General features: G+C 39.1%; 1 protein-coding gene across 6 annotated transcripts in view; it reads left to right on the top strand.

Moving 5' to 3' along the window:
* kif23 (kinesin family member 23) overlaps positions 1 to 11812 on the top strand; it is a 50165-nt gene extending 38353 nt beyond the window's left edge. For 3 of the 6 annotated variants that reach the window (XM_038813322.1, XM_038813321.1, XM_038813323.1), the window contains 7 exons: positions 544 to 726; positions 2457 to 2768; positions 7802 to 8035; positions 8321 to 8409; positions 9567 to 9648; positions 9800 to 9870; positions 10970 to 11812. In XM_038813322.1, the coding sequence (XP_038669250.1) occupies positions 544 to 726; positions 2457 to 2768; positions 7802 to 8035; positions 8321 to 8409; positions 9567 to 9648; positions 9800 to 9870; positions 10970 to 10985 (987 nt within the window). In that variant the 3' untranslated portion in view covers positions 10986 to 11812. The remainder of the gene's footprint in view (positions 1 to 543; positions 727 to 2456; positions 2769 to 7801; positions 8036 to 8320; positions 8410 to 9566; positions 9649 to 9799; positions 9871 to 10969) is intronic. The other 3 variants (XM_038813326.1, XM_038813325.1, XM_038813324.1) reach the window with 2 other exon arrangements.
* The last annotated feature ends 995 nt before the right edge of the window (positions 11813 to 12807 follow it).

Below are 12807 nucleotides of genomic sequence, written 5' to 3'. Positions count from 1 at the left end.
CGATGATTAACAGAATATCTTTGTACATATAAAATATTCCCCAACTCCAGCAACAAGTAAAATATGTACCGCTTTGGGAGTCTCACCATGTTTTTCAAACACAGCAGTTCCTACTTGCAGATTATTTACTAGCTAAGCTTTTTTAAGCTTCTGAATATCCATATATTCATTAAGATGCTAGAAGGGATAATTTTTTGGGATTTTCATGAACTTTCTTATCTATCTACGGTTTTGTCTACTTGTTTGTTTTGTTATGGAGTTTCCAAGGCTACTATTCCAGCTAGCATATAATACTGTTTTGGCTCAAATGTCTTGGTATTCTGATTTGGCCTCCAATGAGCCTGCTTCAAACCTGCAGGCCAACAAAATTGAAATCAAGCAATAGTGAAGTATAAATGAGAACAGAACCGAGTTTTATGGACTCGAGCTCATGGGCTGGCCTACCTTATTACAGGGCGCTCCAGAATAACAAAAAAAAACAAGCATATTAAATTCCCTAAAGTAATTACAAGATGGATTCATCATTTTTCTCACTCTCCACAGGAACGTCGTGTTCAAGCGAAGCAGCTTGAGATGCAAAATAAACTTTGGGTGAAAGATGAAAAACTTAAACAACTCAAAGCAATTGTTGCTGAGGCAAAAACAGAAAAGCCTGAGAAACCAGTGCGGACACCAAGGGGGAAAGACAAAGTACACGTACGATCAGCATCTCCACCTTCAGTTCCTGTATGTACAGTAACACTACTTAATTTGTTTTACACAACACTAAATCTATGTGCTTTTGGAAAAAAGAGTTTGTACAGGATGGATGTTTCTCATTTTTAGGATAGTATTCAGTTCTGTCAAATTGTGAACGTCTTGCCTTTTGGGTTCTTTTCTGCAATTCTGACAGTTTGAGCTGCTGTAGAATTTATTTAAATTCCTACTTTGTATTATGTTGTTTTAGAGTCATGTACGTTTTTTGTTCCATGGGGTAGTTGAGGGTTGGTACTATATTCTAGTAATTGGCCTGTTCAACTTGAGTGTATGTGGGACAGTAAGTATTCTGTACACAAGGCAATTTCTGAAAGTCTCTATTTCTAAAACTAATATTATTTTGGTTTTGAGCAGTGGTTTCGTGTTACCCCACGGTTCATTTATTTCCCCTAGACTGTTAAACTTTTTCCCCCTCACTCACCCTTCCACAAGAATTTTTTTAATGCTTTCATGCTTTCAAAAAGACTAAATGGCTCCAAGTATTTTTTTGCCCCTCAATTATCAAAGTAGAAATACAAGTAACCAAATAAATCCTTCACTTGTTTTCGCTGTATACATTAATATATGCATTAATCGTATACCCGAGAGAAATGTACACAGCGTTAGAAATATTTACAACTACCTGTGTGAGATATTGCATGTAAGTAGTTGCATTTAGCACTTGCATCGGGGGTTTCTCTAGATTCTTTGCAGAGGGATAAAATGGAGCTGTGCCATATAGCTTCTCCCTTTCTGATCTATTCTGTGAATCTACAATTACTTTTTAATTCTTTTACGAAAAGATGATTTATTTCTTGGATTTGTTTTAAATGATTGCATTTGTTTACATTTACAGCATGTAATTTATAGTGGGTTATGTGTTTCTTACTGGCAAGGAACCTTGTGATTCTGTAGGATAGTTTACTATCATGTTTTCTGTATTAAGGACATTTACTGCCCTGTATTGTTGCCTTAACAGTTATTAGTTATCTTGCAGACTTGAGTCGAGATTTTGAAGGAATCCAAACCTAAGTTTAAAATTGCCTTAATACTGCAGTACTAACCACCCTGTGTCTACCACAGCTCAGTGTTAGTAATCCTGGTTAGCTACGTTTCTACATATGTCTGCAACACTCAACTTGTACTTTACAATCAAAGTAAGATTTTGCCTGAGGTATCCAGGGACACACAAATTCCGAGGACACTTGTACACTAGTAGTCTTTTTACACTAGTAGGCACAACTCTTAAGGAAAATTTTAGTTTAGAAAAATCATCCATCATGCCTTTAGATATCTGCCCACAAGAGGAAATATGTAAGTGGATTATTTTGATATTCATTTGCAGACTTTCTAACGTGGAGTTGTATTAGATACAAAATCAGTGTGTTTAGCAAACAATATCTGATTTTCAAGTGGTGATGAGGAACTAACTCCAGTGGCTGCTGAAAAATCCACATGTGGCTGTAGAGGTTAAGGCCAAGATTTGGCAATGATGCTTTCCACCGTCATTAAATGAAGAATGGTACTTTGAGGTACCAAAGGGTGGCTGATACTATTCAAGCTGCACCCCAGCATTTTAGCAGATGATTAGAACTGGAAGAAAAAATATATATCAGGAATCACCGTTAGTAACTATTATGTTGGGGGCGGGAGAATGTTTTTTTTAAAAATACTTTAGATATTGCATGCTTTTTTTCTAATTTTTCATCCTGTTTCTGTAGTTTCCTGGTAATAACGTAGCATCCATATCCATTAGCCAGCACTGTCCAGTATCTGGGCCACAGCTGCAGAGGCGCTCTAACTCCTGCAGCACCATCTCTGTGGCCTCTTGCGTCTCCGAATGGGAGCAGAAAACTCCAGAATGGAACAAAAATGGTAGTACATTGCTTCAGAATAAGCATAGACTGCTGGAGACTCCAAAAGTTAGGGACACCAATTTCCGAGAGAGAAGGCAGGGAGTGAACAAGTTGGGCGGCTGCAAAATCGACGGCTGTAGAAGAGAAGTTGGAGTATGCCTGGATGGACCCCAGCGGGTTAGTGAAGCACTTTGCAATGGGCAAGAAAGATTGTGCAGTTTAAGACAAAAAGAATACTTGCACATAGCACACACATCCTCTTGGTAATTCTCCTATTGTTTATAAAAATGCCATGGGAGGCCCTACTACATTGTCTTTATCTATTTTGTATTAAAAATCTTGCATTTAAATGCAAATCTTGTCAAATTCTCTATTATAAATATCAACATGAATGGAAACTACCTAAATAATTGCACTATTCTGTAATGGGGATGTTGTAGTGCCCCACTGGTGGGAACATAGGAGCAGGAGTACAGCATTCAGTCCATCAAATATGCGTTCAATATGATCATAGCTAATCATCCACTTTCGATGCCTTGAGGATGTCTTTGCAACGTGACAAGTTTACATAGGTAACACCATTGTAAATATGGGCATTAGGAATTTGTAATTGGGGAAAAATAGACAAGGTATGTGAGATTTATAGTAAATAGATACAGATGTGTGCATATTTGCCATGTTATAGGGAGTGAGAATTACTGTAGTTAAACATTACTATAGTAACATGTATCAGAAGTGTGCAGAACCTGGCAAAAGCAACTCATGATTTGTTTAATTGCTGTGAATATTGCATTTTCTTTCTTAACTCCGCAGAAATGCAATTGTTTTTTGGCAACTGTACCATTGCTACAGTTTTGAATTTAACGTGATACTTACAGCAAATGAGTATTATGTATAAGACTTTTAAATCAGTTATTTGCTGATTGTTTACCCAGGTACATAATGAGAGTCATGGGTTAACTTTCCATTTGCCATCTAAAATGCTTTATGGGAATGGAAAGGAATATGTCACCAGAAGCAAGTCAACTTCATTACTGACCAGTATAATCCACAAAATGTATCTATTTTGCATGTTATACAATGCTGCTGTATTGCTACTTGCTGGAAAGTGCTGCGTCCAACTGGTTGCTTGTTATCATCGCCAATTATCAGAGTCTGTTACTGAAAATAGTTTATAGGGAGTGACTATATTTATGGAACGCTTTCTGGAAAATCACAATTTTTCAGTGTACTTGATTTCCTAGCCTTTTGTACAGTTGACTTGTGACTTCAGACCATTTGTCCACTTTTCTCCCTGGTGAATTATATAATTTTGAGTGGCTAAGCCCAGCTCAAAATATTGAAACAAAGGACAGTATTGGGAGTATTTTTGTAATCGAGGTAAATAAGGTGTGCAACTTGTGCTAAGGTGTGCTTCGGTGCAAGTGATTTATGGTTCGGGATATCCTTGACGTTGAAAGACTGTTTGAAGCATACCCTAAATAAAATAATGAGGATACCGGAAATAACAAAGTGCTGGAAAAACTCAGTATTTCCAGCTGCATTTGCGGAGCGAGAAATGTTGTGTTTAATGTGGTTCCTCTTAGAGTAAAGTCGTCATAGTCCTCGATGACCATTGGCTGCTTTCCCCTTTGAGGGGGAGAGCTGACTGGTGGTGATCTAACCTGCGGGATCACCATACCTCAGGCGAGGGGCAAGGTTGACAAGGTGGACCTTCATGAATAGCCTTAGCCGGTACTGAAATTGACCTTGCTCTATATTATGAACCAGCTGTCAAGCCAACTCGGCTAAACCGCCTCCCCGCTCCACCTCAAGAGTTATATTGGACGTGAAATGTTAACTCTGCTTTTCTCTCCACCGTTGTGACCAGACCTGCTGAGATTTTCCAGCACTTCCTGTTTTTTAGTAAACCTTTGAGCTGACTGGGTTTCAAAAGTTTGAAATGATCCTTTAGCTAAGAGTGGATAATCAGTTATTAGGAAAATCCCAATTTTGCACTTGGAAGAAGTCTGTACTTTGTCCTGTTCTCTTTAAAAATCAACTTTTGTTTCTCCTTGTGGCGTGGATACCTATCAGCTCTGTCCAAGTCACACTTTAATGGTCTTTCAAAAAAAAAATATGAAAACTGTTGAGGGAAGAATGAACAGATTATTATAAACTTAAAGTACAGCCTGGAAGGGCAAGTTAGAAATTTAGCTACTGGATGTGAGGCAAGTGCTAAATTTTTTACGGAGAATATCTATTGGTGTAGATGACAAGCAACCTGTAGTGCTCCTTATTGTAAGTCTACTTATGTTTTGTGCTTGCAGCTTTAATCGCTAAAATTATTAAATTTGCAATTCACAATCTCGGCTGTCTAATTGGATAAAAGCTCCAAGGCACAAATAACTCAAAGCAGCCTCAGCAATCTCTAATTTCAATCTAAGTTGTTTGCTGTGTTTAGATTGAAAAATGCCTATTACAGTTTTAGCTTGTGACATGGACAGTAAAATTACTGAAGGAGTAGAGGTTGCATTGGCATTCTCCTAAACATCTATGTGTATATAGATGTACCTATGAAGCTTGTTCACATCAGTGCTGAGTGGATTCCAACTACTTTAGCTGTTGAGTAGAAAACATTTTTCTCATTTACAATTCTTGTATAGCCACGCATTTTAACATTTCAGTTTTATAAACAATTGGTGAATTTGACATTTGGTAGTTGAGAAATACCCTCTGCAAACTAGCGGCTATTTTATTGATCAGCTGAACTACAGCAAAGGCATGATCAAAGCTCCAAGTCAGCCAATTCTATGGGAGTTCTTGTGGCTCTCATGTGGTAGCATGGTAGTACAGTGGTTAGCACTGTGGCTTCACAGCTCCAGAGTCCCAGGTTCGATTCCCGGCTTGGGTCACTGTCTGTGGAGTCTGCACGTCCTCCCCCTGTCGGTGAGTTTCTCCCGGGTGCTCCCGGTTTCCCCTCATGGTCCAAAGATGTTTCGGTTAGGCGGATTGGCCATGCTAAATTGTCCTTGGTGTCCAAAAACATTCGGTGGGGTTACGGGAGTAGGCTGGAGGCGAGGGCTTAAATAGGGTGCTCTTTCCAAGGGCAGGTGCAGACTCGATGGGCCGAGTGGCCTCCTGCACTGTAAATTCTATGGTTCCATGGCAGCACTCCTGCTTCTGAATTGTAAGGCTCAAAGTTCCCCTCTAGGGCATGGAAGGAGTGCTCATGATGTGGCCTAATAAGTTGTTAATCAGCCTGCAAAGCCTTCCCATTATTCTTCCCAAGGGGAGCGTGTAAAGATAAGGAACAAAGCTGCCACCATTCTCCCCAAACTCTGGAGATTCATCTATACCTCTGGTGCAACAGTTCATTGTTATAAATGGCCCTCGTGAATTCTTCTCTTCTGGGAGGGGGGACGGTGACTGAATAAGATGAAACCTCTGAGGAAGACTGGGCACAAGATGCAAAAAAAATCCCCAATGCTGTTGGGTATTCAGGCTCGTGTCAAAGCTACTGTTTAATAACGCAGTGTTCCACACATAAATTATACCTGGAATCTTTTCCCTTTTGCGAAAACGCACTGCATTGGATAACAATCAAATTCTAACTTAGTTTTTATGCCATCTGTTTTATGATGATTTCAATAGTTGTTTGGTGATGTAGTCTCCAACTGAATGGTGGCATGCTTCCTTCTCTGAAGCTGTATTGGCCATGGTTGTAAATGAGAGGTGCAGTTTTCAACCGTACAGAGTAGATGGTGTTGGGATGGATCTGTGCCAATAGCTGAAGTCAGCAATGTCCTTAATTTCCCTTGAGCACGATGATGAGGAAAATCATCGGTGGGGGGGGTGGGGAAAATCTAGTGATCCCAGTTGGAAAAGTAAGTGCAAGATTCTGAACTCTTGTGATTTCACCCATGGTAGAATTATTGATCGGCCAATATAGAGGAATCTGTTAAATGTTTGCTTTCAAAAACCGTAACCTGCCTGCAAGTGATATTTTGGCATCATTGTCCTGTTTAATTTGCTGTTTGACTTTTCAATTTTACTAATTTTTGGCCAATGGGCTAAACAAATAAACTAGTGAATTTATATGTAGTACCTTGGATAAGCTTCCATGCTGATAACCAGTCGCTTTTCAGGACTAGACTTTTGATCGTCAACAAAGCTTAACTAATTTGTGTGCATGTTACAATCAAGAGCATGTATAAATGAAAACAAAAGCCAATGGAACACTTTTTTTCCTCCTTGGATGACACTCTTTTGTGACTTAATCCATTTGAGCTAAAGATCTTATTTCTCAGCTCTCCAGTGCATGTCTATGCACTTGGTTATGTGATGGCTGAATCCAAAAGGAGTAAAATCAGTTTCTGTGCCTGCTGTTCCTTTTATATATTGCTTCACACACAAGTAAACGCTTGAAGCCCAGACAAAACACAAATGGGGATTTGGAAGTTTCATAGTGCATTGAGTGTGATTCTTGGCATGCACTGACAACCTAACCTGCTTCCATCTTGCTCACAGTTTAACTATAAATTGTGCTCTTCTAACCATTGGAGATGTGCATTGGTTTTGTTTTTTCCTAAATATGTACTCTGGCACAAATAACAATTGGAGATGTAAAGTTGGGTAATGGATACTGTCTGTATATAAAGCTACTAAATGCCTTAAGGTCTTGTAGCATGGTTCCTTTGCCTGTATTCTGTGAAATGCTCTTGAATGTGGTAGCATTACTGTGCTTGAGAGCCTTGTTCTGCTTTTGGTGCATGGTGGCCTGCTTGCATAACCGCCAAGGATTGTTTTCCTAATTTATAGTTCGCTATTAACATAGTCAGCTGAAGTCTTTTCAAGCTGGCTAGCTAAATCAATTTGGGATAAAGGTATATTTTTTTTTAAAAATATGTTGAACTTTTTTACTGTGGTATTTGCTTTTTTAAAAAAATCATTCTGTCTCTCCAAATCTATTATAATGGAGCTTTGCAGTTCTGGTTCTTGCCAGGTTATCCTAGCAAAGCATAGGTTTTAAATATAAATGTTGAATTTGTTCTTGTGATTAACAAGAACAATATAACTTGGCAGAAAAGAATACTGCTGATAAGCTGTTTTCCTTTTGATTTTTTTTTAAATTTCTTTTTTTTTGCTCAGTCAAATCTGTTTTTTAAGGGATCCTCTAATTAGGAATCTCTGATTACAATTTCTGTTGATTACTCTTTCAATCTGCTTAGAATGCACCACCTGTTCGCCTACGCCACAGACGGTCACGCTCAGCGGGTGGGGAACGATGGGTAGACCATAAGCCAGTTGGTAGCGTGGAAACAGACACTGTCCTACAGCCACACATTCCCAATGCCATCACAGTGGCAGTGCCAAATGAAAAAGCTCTGGCTAAGTGTGACAAGTACATTTTGACACACCAGGAGCTTGCATCGGATGGGGAGATTGAGACCAAGCTCATCAAGGTAATAAACAGTGTTGCAGTAAAATCCAAGTAAACCAATAAAGCTTTAATATACCAAAAATTCTTGGTTTAAGAATGCTTACTTTACTAAAATGCCATGTTTCTAGTTTTTGCTTCAAATAACATCTTCACATATGTTTGAAGGTAAAAATGATTTTGGTGTTGAGATTGGCAATTTAAAAAAATTCATTGTCTTGTTAATGGTAAGGTGTGTGATATTTACTTTTTAAATATTTGAAATTCTAATATGGTGATTCGTGCTATGAATTTTTTTTTCCATTTCAAGGGCGAAGTATACAAGACCCGGGGTGGTGGGCAAGCTGTCCAGTTCACGGATATTGAGAAACTAAAACAAGAGGCACCCACTGGTACAAGGTACTTATTATGGAGCAGTATTTAACTTCCTGTTTAAAATTAATTTTGTGAGGTTAGCTTGCATTTGCAATCACCGGTTTAATGGTGGGAAGAATCGGAGAAGCCCATTTGTTTAATGTCCAATAACCGTCTTATTAAAATATATCCGGCTAAAAACTTTTAATGGAGTGCGATGTTTTAACTTCAATATGCTTGAGAAGTTCCAGGCAGATTCATACCCATTTCTAACTTAAAAACTGCATGTGTGTATTTGTCTACAGTGAGATATACAATGAGCAGTGTACACTTGTCCTTTACACATTGTAGATGACTTGATTTTTCTTTATAAATTATTTAAATTTTAGTACTTTTAAGCATTGAAGCCAATTTGTTACTCAATATTTTTGATTTTTTAATATATATAAATGAAAATAACAGTGGTTGATTTTGAGTGAGAAACCACTGGAAGAGTAGAGACACTTGGTGAATAATTTAACACGGTTATAGATTAAATTGGCTTCTTAAACGGTTGTTAAGCTCGGTGATGGTCCTTTTGAAACCACTAGACAATACTTTCAAAACCCATGTGACTGTCTTCTGCAGCCTGTAAAATTTCCACGAATAATTGGCTGAATCAGTCAATTCTTTTCTGCCTTTTTTAAAACAAAGTCCATTCTGTTGTCTTTTCTTTTTCAAATTTCTACTTGGATTTTGGTACATCGAGATATTATCCATTATCAATCAGTCTTCAGAACCTCCCCTTTCAGTCAGTCGATATAAGGATTTAGATTATCTGGGTGCATGAGGTAATGCATCTAATCAACTTGGTAGATGTGGGCACTGCAGTGGTTAGCACTGCTGCCTCATGGCGCCGAGGTCCCAGGTTCGATCCTGGCTTTGGGCCACTGTCCGTGTGGAGTTTGCACATTCTCCCCATGTCTGCATGGGTTTTGTCCCCACAACCCAACGATGTGCAGGTTAGGTGGATCGGCCACGCTTAATTGCCCCTTAAATTGGAAAAAAAACGATTTAATGTACTCTAAATTTATAATTTAAAAAAAACTTCCATCGCGCAGCACATTTCTAGTTCTGTTGCACAGGGAGGCATAGGCTTTTGAGAATATAAGATTGATGTGTTTCCCTTAATAATTTAAATCTCCATTAAAATTAATCTCCAGAAAACGTAGATCATCGCACTCAGCAGCACCCCCACAACAAGTGGAGACTACAGAATCTGAATGGACAGATGTGGAAACGAGGGTAAAGACCTATATTTTTCAGTGTTTTAAAGATTAAATTTCCTAACTTTTTCCTCTCCATTCCTCTGTTAATTGTTGATGGCTTGTTATCAATGCTTATATGTATAACCCCTAACACTGGTCTTTCAGCTTGTGATACTCTTGTTTTTCAGTGTTCTGTTGCTGTAGAAATGAGAGCAGGAAGCAACCTTGGACCTGGATATCAGCATCATGCTCAACCAAAGTATGTCTTCTGGTCTGCTTTAGGTTTCAGTTCCCATGATTTTTATTTAGATTTTCTCAGAACTTGACAGTCAGCAATCCCAAATTGTGTGTTGCAAGTCCAGTTTGAGATGGTCAGAAAATTACCCCAGTGGCTGGAGCTCTGATTCTGCACTCGCCTGCAAAATGGCCCACGATGTGCTCAACTCGGGAGTTCAATCCTCCCAATATGCAGAGGATTCAATTTATTTTGCTAATGTTCATTACAGGCACCTTGCACAGGCAGAAAAATGAATTCTGCAAAATGGTCCCCTGAGGTAGCTTATGACTACCAATGGTACCAGGAAAGGGGGGGGGGGGGGGGGGGGGGGGGGGGGAGACTTTTTAATGCCGCAAGTGATGATGATCTAGAACTCTGAACTCTCGTTCTCAAAAGGCAGTGCAAAGAGAATAAGAGAATCTTTGAACATTTTTAAGGTTGAGCTCGATAAATTCTTGATTAACAGGGGGGTGAAAGATTATTGGGAGTCGGCGGGAATGTGGGGTTAAGGTTACAATTGGATTAGTTATGATATTGAATTGCGGAGTACTCTCGGGGGGCAGAGAGGCCTACTCCTGGTTCGTATCTTCCCCAAGAAGGTGAGGGAAGTGGAGATAATTAATGATTTCGAAAGGAAATTGGATGGTATTAGGGCGGCACAGCAATCTGGTGACTGTGTGGCATTTGCACATTCTCCCCATGTTTGCGTGGGTTTCCTCCCACACTCCAAAGATGTACTGATAGGTGGATTGGCCATTCTAAATTGCCCCCGAGTGTTCAGGGATGTGTAGGTTAGGTTATGGGGTTATAGGAATAGGGTGGGAAAGTGGGCTTGGCTGGCGTGCTCTTTCAGAGGGTTGGTGCAGACTTGATGGGCTAAATGGTCTTCTGTACTGTAGGAATTATATGATTTGGGAGAAATAAACTTGCAGGGATAGGCTGTGGAAGTGGGACTGAGCGGGTTGCTCTACAGTGTGTCAGCATGACCTTGATGGCCTCTTCCTGTGCCATAATGACTCTGCTTTGCTCTTGATTGATGGACTCGGATGACATCTTAATTCATTTTTCTCCTTATTTCCAGGCGCAGAAAACCATAAATGCCAAATACAGTGCTCAAACGTCCTTCAAAGGAATAATGTCCAGCAATATTGAACCATTGTTAAAACCCCAGGGTAGCTGATGCTATGCAAAATTAGGGAGAACATGATATTCAGCAATGCTGTAAATTTATGAAATAGTACTTAGCTGGCTTATTATGTATATATTTGATATTTGGGTGCCTTTTCATTGCACCTGACAAATTATGTGTTTTAGAGTATGGGCATGGTGCTCCTTTTACATGGATACAAATTTATACCTTTCCCATGGAGTTTAATCATGATCTTTTGTTTTGCGATTTTTGTTGAACAAATGGTCAGTATCACTGCTGGAAAGAACTTGCGTTCATGGATTGGCTGTGGTTTTCATAAGAGCATTTAGGAAATCCCACTTTTAAACTGCAGCATCCTATTTGTGACCCTTTTGCTCGTTGTCTTTTTAAAGAAAAGAAAATCGGATAATGCCTTCCATACGTAATTTTTTTTTAAAGGACATTGATCGCCAAGCCCTGTATAAACCCTGGCATCCCGTGTGTTTTGAGCTGCTGCTACTATTCAGTTGACACAATGCACTTTAGAACAAATGTGTTTTTTGTATGTGTATACGCATGTCATACATCACGGCAACACCTTCTGTACTCTTGTACTATATGCTTTTCATGACATAATAATTTCATTAAAATTATTTTGACTAAACCTAAACAGTCGACATAATAGATATTTGTTTAACATGTTTTCATCTGAAATAACCCATTTGTGAGTGATTTGTATTTTCTAGTATTTAAAATGAATGGTCAATTCATTTTGATTAAATTGTTCGTAAATAATATGTCGTGTTTGCGTGTATCTCTTCCATATCAAGAAGATGTCTGCTGTTTCAAGCATTTATTTTTAAAGGGGATTACAGCAGTTTGGATGTGTCGTTTGCTCTGTGAATGGGTGAAAAGTTACACGTGCTTCACACCCTCCTACTCTTGGTGTATGGAATTACAGTTGGTAATAACCAAAATCTTGCATTACAAGAAGCATTTTTTAAATTTTACAGATTGTTGTTCCAATGCCAACTGAATACATCCAACCTCTAGTTATATGGAACCCTAATTTTGCAATCTGTTAACTCAGCAGTGCATATTGAAATAGTTGATTTATATATGCTACATATGATATGCATCTGTTGCTTCATATGGTAAATTTATGCAGCGTCAGATGTTAGAACAGGGACCTCGTGTCAAATTTTTAAACGGCCTGTGTCCACAAACCAAAAAGTTGCAAAGCCACTGCTGTAGTTGTGCCGTTGGCTCATATTGTCCAATAGCAACAGCTTACTGAATGTTTTTCAGACCATCTTCAGTGTCCAGTTTGGCAAGATTGGACGGTATATTTTAATGCCAGGAGTCTGACTAACAAAGCAGATGAGTTGAGGGCACAAATTAAAACATGGGGGTATGATGTTATGGGCCAGGGTGTAGAGAACACCAAATTATATCATGGAGTTCACCTGACCTACAATTGTTTATAGATTTTGGTTATGAGGAGCACAAGGGCCTACTCTTCGGGTGTTATTCAACAGAGGCCGTAAGCACTTGTAATCAAAAACAAAGTGAACATAGAACATACAGTGCAGAAGGTGACCATTCGGCCCATCGAGTCTGCACCGACCCACTTAAGCCCTCACTTCCACCCTATCCCCATAACCCATGTTGCACGTTTTACTTGAGTGTATTACGCGTTTATTGGAGTGTATTAACACGCCTCCGTTTAAAGGCCGTGTGCTTAACACTACTACAGCTCTGTGTGTGTATTTTCAGCTCAGAGTCGCCAG

This window comes from Scyliorhinus canicula, chromosome 12 (assembly GCF_902713615.1).
Source record: "Scyliorhinus canicula chromosome 12, sScyCan1.1, whole genome shotgun sequence".
Classification (NCBI taxonomy): Eukaryota; Metazoa; Chordata; class Chondrichthyes; order Carcharhiniformes; family Scyliorhinidae; genus Scyliorhinus; species Scyliorhinus canicula.
This window is presented reverse-complemented; position numbering and strand designations above follow the sequence as displayed.